Genomic DNA, 15,124 nt, shown 5'->3' with positions numbered 1-15,124 from the left:
GCACGGGTGTTGTTGCGGGAAACATCGGCCTGTCAAGTTTGGGCTCGGGCTCTCCACCCAGGAGTACTCTTCTAAGCCATGCAGTAAATATACCCGGGTGAACACCCAGCACACAAACACACAGCACCTGTCATCTAGGTAAACTGTTCCCCTCCGTCTGACAGAAGGACTCTGTCACAGTTTCAGTCTTCAGAGTGTCTGTCTGATAGTCTGTCAGTGTGCAGCACCAGTGAATGGCAGCACCTCGTTGGAGTTGCAGAGTGACAGGGAGATTAAACCACCTTGCTCACCCTGCTTCCTTCTCCTGATAGAGAACCACACCATATTTAGTTCTCATACCCGCAAGCTGTTCTCTGACAGACGATGCAAACAGCATGTTCCTGCACAGGCTCCAATCTGCTCTGCCAGAGCCCTTCCCGCTCTGTATGCGCCTTTTAGAAGGACAAGGGTGGCAATAAGAGCTTCTGCTCTCGGAAGGCTGTCTAATTAAATGCATTAGTAGTTCTTTTTGTCCTCTAGCTTCAAGGAAGGGGCACACAGCTTCCTCCGCTGCGTGTTGATTGTTGTTTTTTGTGTTTTGATTTGCTCACAGCACAGGGGATAAGAGAGTTTATTTATGGAGTTCAGACATTTGAGGCCTCTGTGTGAAAATTAAACCCCCGTCATGAAAACCATTTGGTCCTCTCTGTGGTTCAGTCCACATTAAAGAATAATAATACGGTTACTTTCAACTATTAATGTAAGTTCCCACTGCGGCAGGAGGAATACTGTACAGCATAGTGGGAGGTATCCGGGCTCACTTTCTTCGTTCAAAAGTCTCTGGTTGTTGAAAGCAACGCTGTTTGTAAGACTCAATTATCGTGGTATGTAATTGATGGATGAGGATTAATTTCCGACTTCAGAGAAGGTCTTTTTCCTGCTGTTCATTTTCATAATGTATGAAAAAACATCTTCCCCACAGGGATCAAAACCCATCACCGGAATGAAAACGTTTTCTCTTATCCTCATTTCACTGTGTTGTGACTGGCATTATGTTTCCCAAAAAACGGAAGTTTCAAAAGCGATATCAACTACAGCAGACCAGTTAAATCCTAAATTTGAGCTTGATGCATCTAAAGAGGCAAGCTGAGTATCACTCAATATAAGAGGTGTTCATGCATTGTAATAGCAGTAATGTGATAGGATTTTAGTTTTTTTTCCTGTATTTGCACCAGAGAGACAGGATTCCTGTGGGGACAGAGCTGTTGGGATGAATGGAAGATTAGCTGACAACACAGTGAAGCTCGATGAAGCAAAGTGTGTTGGTTGGAAGTTTTTATGAAGATGGAAGTTTAATTTAGCGCTCTTACATCTTGTTTCAAGATGGGTCATGTTTGACTAGTCACATTCTTGCCACACAACACTGCAGGAGCTTTATATTTCAAATGGGCCCATGGGCGCCCATCTTTGCGTCAATGGGCGTGTTGGTCTGGCAGGGAGGTGTGTTCAGGTGAATTCTTGGCACATTGCTGTCTTGAGGAAGCGGGAAGTGATCGTGCCTTTGACCAACAAAAGCCCGGTCTGGAGTCATTGTTATTTTAACAGCAAATAGTAAAATGTGACTAGGCTTGTGCACAGTGTGTGCACACTATTCTTGGTACATACACACACACACACAGGGAAGTGCAGCAGCACACAAACATGCAAAAGATTTCAAATAAAAATATTAGGGCCCAATCCCGCCGTCAGAGTAGCAATGTGCCATGGTACAATCGCCCCTGGCTTTTAAAGGGACTGGGAGATGACACTCTGATTGGTTTACTGCACGTTACACCCAAAACACACCTATGAAATAAGTACAACCCTTTTGAACCATGCATCTGGCGCACGGACCCTTTTTACCGTCGTCAAACTAGCAAAAGTGGATTTGGACACGCCCCTGCACTTAGATTGTTAAAATAGGGCCCACAGTGTGCAATGCGTTTCAGCTGCACGTGGTCACACCGTAAAAGTTAAACCAAAAGGTAAATAGTACACTCTAGAGTTACTGTAGTGTGCAGAATGAATGGCAGTATTTGTTTGATGCTTCTTGAAGAAAGTTAAAAGATCGGATGCATTACTGCACAAATTAATCAAGTCATAAATTACATTACTTTCCATTACTCTGCCCAGCTCAGTTAAAGCTACTGTACTTCAAACAACTCACAACATGCCACACCTACAGGACATGTCCGATTAACGCAACATTAGAGCTTTTCACTGACCGTCAACCGCTAACTCTCTGGTGGCCGCCCCCTGCACAGCCATTTGCAAAACCTTTGAACAAAACCCAAGGGATTCTTGGATGTGTAAAGACGAAATGTAATAAGACAACTTTGGATTTATTTAAGGGAGCTTTCACACCTGGTCTGTGGACTTCGGTTGGGAAGTTGCAACATTGTTGTATTTTTCATTTGGTGTGGTTTGCTTTCAAAGTGCACTGCACTGAGTTAAACGCACCAAACATTGTAAGCACTGTACGTCAAACAAATGGTCGAAACGCTCGCATGGTTATTGGACAGAATATCCGAAACTAGCCGGCAGATATAATAATATTAATGGAGCAACACCAAATTCATAGTGTTGTGGGTTTTTTCCGGTTCTGTTTTTAAGCTTTAAGAAGGCAAACAATGTGAGCAGCTGACAGACAGCACTTAAGCTAAAGGAGAGAGAGAGAGAGAGAGAGAGAGAGAGAGTCACATAGACGACCAGCAATATCTGCTCAGAACAGCTTATGTATCTAAAAGTTATCATCCCTTCAATCATATATAAATCCGTAAATTGTGTGCGAGATATCATTGACTTGCATATAGACATAATAATGTGTGTAATTGTAAAATATCTTTTCTCACTCACAATGTGTTGGTTGATTGTGTTTCAGTGAAGTCAAATGAAAAACAAGCTGAATGCATTCGGGAAAATAAGTGAAATATCCCATCTCTCTTTCAACACAGCGTGTGTGTGTGTGTGTGTGTGTGTGTGTGTGTGTGTCTGCGTGTGTGTGTGCTTGTGTGTATTTGTGCAATGGTCTTTGCATCCTCAATTATCATGATGTGTAATTGTTGGGTGAGATTAACTTCTGTGAACATGAAAATAGAGAGAGCGCGAGAGAGGTCAAAGAAGAGGGGAATGCTGTTTGTTGTGTATGTGTGTCTGTGAAGGAGACATCTGCTGAGAGAGTGATGAGATAAGTATCAGGAGGGCGGATGACATTTGGATGGAAACAGCTCTTGTCAAGTCCTTTTCCTAAAAATAAAAAAATGCTTTAGCAGCTGTCAACTTTTCTCTTAAGTCATGCACATGAATTATTAAATGGTGCTCTGTTGCGGCTATGCCGGTCAGTTAGGGAGGAGCAGCCAAAGTTTTAGCAGGTTGTTTTAGTACCAAGGCACCTACAAATACTGAGTTTTTTTTTTGCTTTGGATGTAGATGTGCTGAGATACAGTACTACAGATTACAACATTGTGTAACTCATATCTCTTAAAGAATACCAACAGGAATGTTTCTAGATGTATGTATGCTCTGCTACTCTGAAATTATAAAATGTGTTAAATTATCTAAACATAAAAATTAAAATTAAACACCCTTTCTCCCTCATTGAATATTCCGGGAACCAATGAACATGCAGATACTTAGCATGCAACATAAGTAATATTGACACAGGCATCTATCCACAAACAAAAAAAGCCTAGTTGACCAAAAAGGCTCATTGTTGTCAAGACAACACCTGTAGTGGTGCAAATACTACAAAATCTACAGAACAGTACAAAAGTTCAAATGAGAAATACCCCACAGGACATTCAAAGATCACAACCAAGACTCCAACCCCTCATTTATAAGTTAAACCGAGATTCTGACTAACTTTTAATATTTGGAATTAGGAGTTTCTGTTCAAAAGCCTTTTTTATACTTAGCTAACAGAGATCACTGTTAAACGGTGAAAATCTGAGATCTGAGTTGCCTCCAAAATCCTCTAAATAATTGTGCCGTTGTTGTTGACTCTTTCGACCTAACTCCACACAACTCTGTCCTGCTGAGTGAGAGACGACCTGAAAACAGGAAAGTGGATTGATGAACAGTTTTGAATCCTTAAGTGGGAAACCTTTAGGAACCGTGGATGGGAGTGCACAAACACGCACTTGCAGACAAATTCACAAGTCTCTTTGTCTTAACCAAGGGCCAAAGTTTCATGTTTTAGGAAAGAAAATACAATCTGGAGAATACTTTGAAAGTCTTGAGAGGTGTTTATCTCTGAATTGGTTTCCATCTTGCTGTCATTCTGAGGCAGCAGCTTCTTACAGTCGGATTCAAACAGACCAGGAAATGAGGTGCTCAATGAGACCGATCAGCTGCATTGGCTGAGGTCATGCACGCACGCACACGCGCACACACACACACACACACACACACACACACACACACACACACACACACACACACACACTCGCAATCTAGGTTGATGAAAGTAAACAAAATAAAGAGTTTCAGAGAGCTGGTCACAATATTGCTGTTGGATGGAAAGTTTCCATTAACCTATGTACAGTAAGGGGTGATGCATATACTAATGTGCACATGCACTCCTAGGTGCGCTCACACACGCACGCACACACACATACACACACACACCCCACAGACACTATGAAGAATCTTCTCTCTTTTTTCCTAACAGCATTCAGACGCTGAACTTTTAAACACACAGTGCGTCTCTCTCTCTCTCTCAAACACACACACACACACACACACACACACACACACAAGCGGTTGCACATGCAGGCAGAGAGTCCTATCCTGCCTTTATTTTTAGCTGTCCCCCCCCGCAGCCCTGACCTACATCACAGCATGAATAAAGCAGCAGAGGGATGAAGAAACTGAGCTCAGTGGGAGGAGGAGGGAGGAGGTTGTCTGTGGTGGAGCGGAGAGGGAGGAGGAAGGATGGAGGGCAAACAGAGAGAGACAGAGAAAAAGAGAGAAATGAATTCCCCCCCATGTGAAATGACAGGTCCAGTTCTGTCAGCAGGCCTCACCTGCTGCGGCACTCCCATAGGAGACAGCGAGTGCGAACACAGGCATTCAGACACACACACACACGGTTAACAGTGGATACAGGACCTTGGAACGACAGAAATCAGAAAGTCCCATCGTGTGTCAGCCTTGACAGTAGATGCTTTTTACAGTTCAATGAAATCTGATAAAAGCAGTTCAACTTTGAGTTACTAAGGCCGCATGTCGGCGACATCCCAGGCCAGCCATCATAAGGCCTGAACAAGACTTTGGTGCTAATAAAGGGTAATGAAATGAGTATCTTTCAGGGTGGAATAGTGCTTCAGGACACAATACAAAATTGGATTTGGATTCTGTTTGGCAGCCTGAAAGCACTCGAGTAAGTTTCGTGTTTGCGATGTAGCAGATCAATGCTTTTTATGCTGAAGGCCAGCAAGGCTTTGTACGCCTGAATACATGATCCGTCTCTCTTTGATTGTGCATTTCAACACTCCTACTGTACGCTCTCCAAGGATGAAATTTGCCGAGTAAAAAATCTCTGGCTGTTGCATGTAAGTAAATTACATACTTCATACAAAATTTCATTCCGTTGTAAGCAGAATGTGTGAAGCCGAAAAACCTCAAAGCTCGAATGTGTTTGTCCAAGGAGAGGATATGGAAATGCTTTCCTCACTCTCTCCTTCCCTTAAGTGTAGCATACAGAGTCCCTTAAGTGGTGGAAAGGCCTGTTAGCCTCAGGAAACCGGTTCTCTCTGCTGCTCACATCCACATAAATACTATGCACTTTGTACACACGCACACACACACACACAAAAATTAACACCTCCCTTGTGCGTTTCCGATCCTATTTCATCAGCAGTCATCCAGCTCAGCTAATGCCTCCCAGAGCTCTGTGTTTCAATGCTCATGCAGTATCTTTCAAGCTACATTAGGATGATGGAGAGTCTGTGTACGACACAAGGCTTGTATGATATTAGCTGAACAATATAGATGTCGGGAAAGATGCTGCTCTCCCTGCTTTCCTTTGTCCTCTTTAGTATATATAAGTCCTTATCTCATCAGCTTTCGCATTTTCTGTTCTTTCCTTTCCCCTTTTTTAATTTCCTTTTCTCTCCTCTCCCCATTGTCTTTAACATCTCTTTTGTTTTGTCTCTCTTCCATGTCTTTTCTTGCCTGGTACTCTTTTCCATTGCTCTCAACAAAACAACACACTGATTTATAAGTGGGGCAAACCAAACTATACTTTGAAAACGTTGTCTTGTATGTCTGTGTGATTGGTGAGTAAATGGATTGGCAACACTGTACAGTAATTAATATTCGTAAGCAACAAGTTGACTCACAGAGACCAGTACCTTTTGTAATGAGATTAAAGCATCGGTGCTAAAGCAGTTCAATACGCTTCATCAGTCGCCCAAGGAATCGCTCTGTGTGTCCTGAGTGTGCCAGGGAGTTATTAATCCACTGTATCTGCTCTGTTGTCCTCAGATATTGATGAGTGTGCGACCCAGATGCATTACTGCCAGTCCAACACGGTGTGTGTCAACCTGCCCGGAAGCCATCGCTGTGACTGTCTGCCAGGCTTCCTCAGAGTGGACGAATACTCCTGCACCGGTACGTCTGCATGCTTCCAAACACATTACTGACTTATCAGATCTTACTAAATAATCACACACACACATTACAGTCAGTAAAAAGACCATCAAAACACCAATGGTAGTTATTTTTACTTTTAAATGAATGAGAAGTGAAGCTAAGAAAGGATATCTATGTGAGGGTTGTTTGACAATAAGATAATAGCATTACACATTTGACTATCTCTCAAACTAGCAAAAGTGGATTTGGACACGCCCTACACGCACCTGCGCCATCATTAAAATAGGGCCAAATCTGTAAATTGTCCTTAGATAATTCTTGTTATGATTTTCTCATTCAAACTCAAATAAAATTGAAAATAATTTGAATATAGTGTGTGTGTGTGTGCGTGTGCGTGTGTGCGTGTGTGTGTGTGTGTGTGTGTGTGTGTGTGTTTGTGAAGAGTACAAGAATACCTATGTTTTGATGTAAAAATTGTCCATGAGAAGTTACAGTAGTTGACGTGAAAGCAAGTTTTAGAGAAAGAACTAAGATGAGTTTTTCAAAGCGCTCCACTCTAGTGACATGACCTCACCCTCTTGGTCACCTAATACACACTCACTATAAAGGCAGAAGAATCCTAAAATGTACACTATACTTAAACAGCTTTTTCACAAAAACTGTAAAATATATATAAAAACTGAAAAGATAGAGCGGATAGCTGAATATTTTATGAACATTTTAAAGTTTGATCGTGTCTGTAGGTGAAAGTATGAAGGAGCTGAAGATTTGAAGGATTTGAAGCTTGCTCTCATTGTCTTTAATGTTAAAATAAAATGTTAATATAACGCTTAATATTTGGAAAAGAATAAATAGTAGAAAAAAAGTTGAGAAAGTCCCATCATCTGCTGAAAGAGCTGAAGATTTTAAGTGGGAATGCTGTAAAACTTACTATTATTAACCATCCTGTTATTCCTATATGTACATGTTGCCGCCTCTCTTTGTCAGTTTACCCCTAAATATCATTAGTTGCGTTTGTTTTCATGGGGACTGCCAGCCACATGGCTTTGCAACTATGACAGTGTATCTTAAGTTATCTGAAATGAAAGCAGGTAGGGAAATTAATGCAAAGTGATGAGTGCCTCAGCGTGTGTCTTTTTAAAGGTTGGGAGAATCAGCCTGTGATATAACAAGGACGGGTGATTGCAGCCATTCAGTTATTTTTAATGGCTTGTCTGCAGTAAATATTGTGATTTAAAATATCCTGCTACCTCCAAATCCCTGCCCTTCTCAGAGCTGAATGTCAGGCCTAAGTTTGGAAACAATTTCACCAACATATTTACCTACTTTTAACAACACAATGCAAATGTTCTGTCTAGGAGTATTCTCTGTGGCTCTAGCTATTTCTCAACATACAGTACAGTGACACCTGTTCTGGTTTACCGGGACGGGTTTTTGGGAACGTGTTTGGTTTTCTCGAGAGTAAATAGGATGTGCTTGGTTGCTGCTCAGTGTTTCTCCGGAGAAGTGTTCTTTAATTAGCTCAGAGTTGGCAGCCACACAGGGACAGGGATCCGTAGTCAATCAATCTATTTTGCAGCTTGTAAACTGTCCTGACTGCTGACTGGGAGCCCTAGGTGCCTGCTCTACATCTGCTGGGAGAGATAAATCGTCTTTCTGTCTCCTTTTCCCTTCTCCAGCTTCTTCCTGAGGGTTTCAGCTCCTCTGCACCGATGTATTACAGAGTTAGCGTTCACAGCAAAGGGAGGTGATTGCTCATATTACACAACGCTAACATGTTTGCACATTAGCTTCTGTAATTGGTGCTGGAATCTGTATCATTATTCTTCATTGTGTCTGGATCTGGGAGGGTTTCTGGTAATCACATTGTTGTCGCTGCATTAAGCAGGACACACACATGCACAGTGGAAACCAGTTTTTGGTTTTTCTGGTTTCTCTGGATTCTGGTTTTATGAAGCGATAAATACTGCTTTGTAGGTGGGAGACACCATGTTTTCAACGCATTCTCATGAACGAGTCCGTATGATATTGTTCGTATGAAAATGTGTGCACATCAAAACGTATTATATCCTACAAAATTAAAAGGCCGCCGGCTGGTCACGTGACGCTGGCTGCCTATGAGCTCCACGACGCCCAGCGGCAGTTGCTAGTTTAGTTGTTTAAGCCCCTACAGAGCTTCATGACGCCGGCCACAGACCTCCGTTGTGTCAGCCGTAGTTGGTCACCCGAAAATAGGTAAGATTGAGCCGGGTATAAAAGTAGAGAGTGACACGGGAATCAATTGTCGCTCTTAGCCCATCCCAAGCCTACAAAAATACCAACTGCCACTTTGCTCTTTTGAAAGCCATGATGTCTCTCTCTCATGGGTGGGCCAAATTCTCTGGGCGGGCAAATCAGATAAAGGGGAGGTAACCTTGCCCTTATGACCTCATAAAGGGCAAGATTCCAGATCGGCCCATCTGAGCTTTAATTTTCTCAAAGGCAGAGCTGGACACCCAGGGCTCGGTTAACACCTATCGCCATTTCTAGCCACTGGGGGACCATAGACAGGCTGGGGGAATGGACATTAATGTTAAAAACCTCATAAAGTGACATTTTCATGCCATGGGACCTTTAATCTCTCACTCTGAAATAGTGCAGTAGTATTAAGAAGCGTGAAATGCTCCAATGAAGGCTTCCTGGAGAGGAATCGTGTATATGTGTCGACAGTCAAATGTACAGAAGTCCCCTGAATCGTTACACTCTAGCAGAGCTGAGATAAAACACAGCGACTGCAGAAGAAATGTGTTTGATAACAATCACTGACTCCAGTGTTTCTCTTAGTACAATGTGTTTCTTTCCCCCTTTGGCTTCAGGCAAATGTGCGTGTGTGTGTGTTCTGGATATGTGTCTCTGTGGACATCAGACAGCTCTTGGCTTTGTCCACCCACAAACTTACCTTACATTGCTGTAGGCACCATGTGGTCTACAAATGTACCCTCAATATTACAATCTGAGCAGCTCCTTCCTCAGAGGAAGAGAATGTCACTTATTGCAGCTTTCGCACAACACGTCATATATCACCTTTTGCATTGGACACACTCAGCCTCTCTCTGTGTCTCTCCTGCCTGGCGGTGGAGTCTGTCCTTTGTGCAGACAGCTCCCTGTAAACAATGGGAGGCTGCGGTAATTGTGGTTACACTTGATTTCCCATCCATGGACGCAGCCAAGCAGCTCTGGGGAAACAGAGGATGGACAGAGGGAAGAAGAGAGGTGGCAGCTAGTGTGAGGTTCCATATCTCTCCTTCTCAAAATGCCACAGAGCTGTCATCACATCCATGTTTATGCAGCACAAATCAGTTCACTGTTTGTCCAGGATGATTTTAGCTTTATATGTTGAGTCAGAAGGCAAAGCTCTCAATCTACCGGTCAGTTGTTCGTTCCTACCCACACCTATGGTCATGAAGGCTGGGTCATGACCGAAAGAACGAGATCCAGAGTACAAGCGGCCAAAATGGGTTTCCTCAGGAGGGTGTCTATCTTCTTCCTTAGAGATAGGGTGAGAAGCTCAGTCATCTGAGAGGAGCTTGGAGAGCCTAGCGCCTCCCTAGGGAGGTGTTCCAGGCACGTCCAGCTGGGAGGAGGCCTCGGGGAAGACCCAGGACCAGGTGGAGAGATTATATCTCCAACCTGGCCTGGGAACGCCTCGGGATCCCCCAGTCGGAGCTGGTTGATGGGGCTCGGGGAAGGGAAATTTGGGGTCCCCTGGTGGAGCTGCTGCCCCCGCAACCCAATACCGGATAAGCGGATGAAGATGGATGTTGGACAAAATAATATTTTTTTGTCCCCATTTAAAGGACATTTGATGTGAAATTGATGATATATACATATTGAGTTTTGAGGAACATAACAGCTTTTCTGGCTTTTTCCTAAATACACAGAGGACATTTATTAAACAGATATTTGTTTCCTGTATGTGGATTCTATTTTATGTGTTGAGCTTAGACTAAAGTGTAGATCATGTCGGTTTACCCTCAGTCTAGATGGTGCAGTGTAAGCAGAACTCAAGTGATTTCCCCTGTGGAAGGTAATGCTCTGATCTCCGACTTCATGTGTAGATAATTGTGAAAGTGGTTGTCCGACCACCACTGTGCACATATCTTTTGATCTCTGGGTTTTAGAAGAATTGTTTTCTACACTAAGCATTTTCTGATAAGGCTTGCCGATTAAAGCACTGGAATGTGATCTTTAAGGTCTTTACTCTCAGCTCCGTCCTGTAAATACGCTCTGACATCAGGTTCAGCTCAGGCCGGGAGATAAAGTGTAGTAAAGCCTTTTTTTAAATGAAAGCCTCGTCTCTTAGAAAGCTGTAGCTTTGCACACTGTATGACTTGGTGAAGACACTGAAACGTCCAATAGATTTAAGGGGTCACTCTCTGTCAAACTGCAGCTTTCATACTCTTCAGTGGTCTCAAGATACTGTACTGTACTGTAAGAGCTGTGTCAACAATAATATTGGCTGATGGTAGTCCATCACAAACATGTTGGTATTAGCTAATTGTTGGCAGAATAGAGCAGAGAAATATACATTTTTTTGAATGTTTCTTATTTCAAAATTGAAAACAAGTCAGAAAATATACATTTTATGAATTTAAAAATTAAAATAGCCAAGATAAATTGGCCTTTTGGTGAAAAAGAAAAGGAATGAACACATTGAAGATAAGCTTATAGGTTGCTATGGTAGCCACACAGTTAAGCTTAAGGAGTCACTTTGCCTTCCAGATGTACTGTATATTTAACCTCATAACATAATGCTTAAATAATATCCATTTTTTTTTTCATCCATTCTTCCCAGTTTAATATGCAACATAATTGAATACACTATAAGGGGTAGGGGGGCCCCTATTCAGCCTGTCTTCCGGCTTAGGGGCCCCTGGCCTAAAAGATGTTGAGACCCTACTGATTACCCTTGTTTTTATTCATTTCATTTGTTTTATTGTGGTTCAGCGAAATTCAGCTATTTGTCAGTGAGCTATATTCATTTAATAACATTTTGCTCACGGGATTTGGAAAGCTGAACTCTGGCTGGAGTTACTTTGATTAAAGCAAGAAGGGGGTGTCACCAAAATCTCTTAAAGAAACAACAACTTCAACCCAACAAGAGACAGGGGACATCATCTAAGAGGACATTGTGTGTTTAAGCAACCTCTTGTGCGAACTACTGTTAAAAGCATGTGTGTTTCAGTTTGTGGGCTGACCTCATGGAATGGACTGAACAATGACATCAAACAGAGCCGTAATATCATTCAGTTCAAAAATAGATTAACCCTTGTGTTGTACGTTTTTATCCCTTTTTCATCACTTTTGATGCTTTTTTTCAACGTTGACTGTTAACTTCAGTTTTGCAGTTATTTTTGGAAATTATGTTCAATAAACCTCATATTTAGAAAATTAAACCTAATGTTTGAGTAAAGAAGAAAAGAAGAAATTAGGAATTTTTTTAGACTAAAATTGAAGGAATGTTAGTTGATGGATGATCACAAACTAGAATATGTCAACTTCTACTCAATACTATTTCCAAACCACTTCAATTTGTTTTTGAAATGCTATAAAATTGAATAAGACACCCCAACATGAATGAAAGTAGAGATTTGTACTTGCCAAAGAGCGTTGTGGGAAATCAATCATGTTATTTTGGGTAATTACAATTGGGTTGTTCAAAAGAAAAATATAGGAAATCAGGTCAATTTGACCCTTGGGCAACATGAGGGTTAAATAAATCATTACTTTATTACCAATACAGAAAATAGATTTAAACACAGGACCTAAGTTCCCACACAACTCCTTTGGTGTTCTTTTAGCTGACACAAACACATGGTGGTATTTTAAGCTGTATTGTTTAAATTGAACAGATTGAAGTGTTAAGTGTGCAAATCCGTCATTCAGACAGCAACCATTCCCAAGCTGTTGCCTTTGATCATGTAATGTATTTTTCTCTTCTGTTCTCATCAGCACTCAACTGATCAATACTTTTTTCTCTTCTTATCAAGAAACCATAGACAGTATGCCCAGACTCGGCTGTATGGCTGACCAAAAGCAGCAGCCAATAATTTCATGCATCAGTTGCCACATATATATTCTCCAAAAATCCTAGCATTGGGAAAAGCTGCATCCCTCCCCCTCAAGACACATTACATGTATAATGAAAATGTAATCAAATCCAATTCCAATTATACATGCAATGAATGTGGAGCTCAGGTGTGACGAGCCTGGAAATCTTGGCAACCCGCCCTGTATACATTAACTCTTCAAAAATGGAGGTCACGCTGTCAGGCTTGCTCGGCACCAGCCAATTTAATAAAGTCATCAAACACAGTTTGGGAAAGGAGTCAGATAAGTTTTCCTTAGTACTCATCCATTTGTAATTGCCTCTGAGAAGCTGTTTTTTATATTTAGCTTTCCCATAAAGGTTTGATGTAAGCAGTGTTTGTTCCTGCTCGTCAGCCGACTACACAACCATCCCGAGTGATGTCTATCCTCTTGTTACGCTGCTTTTCTGTAAGCTTTTATCTCTGCTTCTGCGACGCATTGTCTTGCTGTTTCCCTGGCTGTATACACATGGAAGCGTGTGGAATAATAAATGCAGGGTATGGGATGGATGTTTACTGACAGAGCGCATTAATGGAACATGCTTTCATTAATGTGTATTGCAGCCTAAGCATTTTTATTGCCTTAAGCTGTATATTTCATTGGGTAGTAAATGAGCTGCATTACCTCACAAGCTCTGTGCTGCTGCTACACAGAAGGAATATGAACAGGGTGGTCAGGATGCTATAAAGCAAATCCGAGCGCTAATGCCACCAAAGAAGCGGCTATAATTAATAATGTAAATGAAAACATTTGCAGCATAGTGAGAAGCATTTGTCTTTTAAAGTGCCAGGGTATATAAGGGTCCATCTAGGGACGTGCATCGCAAATTACCTTAGACTATGAATGCTGGGGTGTGTGGCATAAGTCAATGCTACATACTTGTCCCAATAAAAATAAACAGTGGAAACAAATAAATGGTTCTTTATGTTAAAGGTCCCATGGCATGAAAAGGTTTTTTAACATTACTATGCAGTCCCCCAGCCTGCCTAGGGTCCCCCAGTGGCTAGAAATGGTGATCGGTGTAAACTGAGCCCTGGGTACCCTCCTCTGCCTTGTGAGAATATGAAAGCTCAGATGGACCGATCTGGAATCTTGACCCTTATGAGGTCATACGGGGCAAGGTTATCTTACCTTCCTCTGCTTTGCCCACCCAGAGAATTTGGCCCACCCATGAGAAAGATACATCATGGCTTTCAAACAAGAAAAGTGAATTATTTAGGTGCCAATCCTTATAATTACGGTGTTATTATATGTTAATGTGTGTGCTTTGATGCGTGGGTGAATAACAAGCATATTGTTCATTACCTTGGTGAAAAAGTGTTACATCAGTGTAGTGTATATAAAAAATCTAAATAATCCCACTATCTGAAAAAAAGCCAAGTTGGAGATTGTGGTGTTGTAAGTGATGATGTAAAACCATGTTTAACTTAGTATTTCATTTTGGGCAGTGTAGTCCCAGCACCACCCGCCTGTGACTCCACAGTTCCCCTCAGTTCCAGGCATTTGAGCATCTTTCAGTTTATTGGTTTGGTTTACTGTTTCGTTGACTCTAACCTCTCTTATGAGTGCTGTTTGACAGCTGTCTGTTTTCAACGAATAAGCTACAAAAACCCATTGTACGCTTTTGGTCCAGCACCAAACAGTAGAGACACACAGTTACTGATTAGCTAATGAACATAGCATTTTGCTGCTAAAGAGCCGGATGTTTTCCCTAGGAGCCGGTGGAGTCCAAAATAGAGCTAATAGAAGTATGAAAACAGGACATACTGTACATGTATCAGGTAACCAAAAACATGACTCCAGAATGAATGATTACTAAATGAAAATTGGACACGGACCCAAGGTCTCAAATGTCAAAGTCAGACACTATTGCTTTCTTAGTCTGCCCTCTTTACAATGCAAATACAAAATTATAATTAGTATTGCATTTTTGTGACTTGTGGAAATGTTCTTAAAGATTCCATAACATTTGGATAGAAACATATCTTATGCATACGTTCCTTACCTCAGTTCAATGATGACATAAGAAATGTGATCTGAGACACTGCATCATAAAAGGACAATAGGAAGATAAAGAAGGTCACCAGAATACATACAAGTGTACACAGTCCTATGCAAGGAGCCCTTTAAGCCCCACTTTTTTCTTAATTCAATTTCAATAATGAAATTGTGTTACTTGTGAGCACACAGCTTGCATGCAGTAGTGTTGAGAAGTAGCTGTAAATGTGGAATCAATTGACTGGTTGGTCAATTGAAAACGCCAGGTAGATTACTGCAAGAAATTCAGAAATGTTCTCAAACTAATTTGATGGAAATCCATGTCCTGCAGGCTAAATGCTATGACAGGAAATCAATATTTTCCGCCCTGTGACACGGGGCAGAT

At 41.6% G+C, this 15,124-nt stretch overlaps 1 protein-coding gene across 1 annotated transcript in view; it reads left to right on the top strand.

Annotated features, from left to right (window-relative positions):
* Positions 1–15,124, top strand: part of LOC116693743 (protein kinase C-binding protein NELL1) — a 296,583-nt gene that overhangs the window by 201,581 nt on the left and 79,878 nt on the right. Inside the window, exon 13 of the mRNA XM_032522965.1 lies at positions 6,505–6,630. Coding sequence (XP_032378856.1) covers positions 6,505–6,630 — 126 coding nt within the window. The remainder of the gene's footprint in view (positions 1–6,504; positions 6,631–15,124) is intronic.

The sequence above is a fragment of the Etheostoma spectabile genome, chromosome 1 (genome assembly GCF_008692095.1).
Source record: "Etheostoma spectabile isolate EspeVRDwgs_2016 chromosome 1, UIUC_Espe_1.0, whole genome shotgun sequence".
Lineage (NCBI taxonomy): Eukaryota > Metazoa > Chordata > Actinopteri > Perciformes > Percidae > Etheostoma > Etheostoma spectabile.
This window is presented reverse-complemented; position numbering and strand designations above follow the sequence as displayed.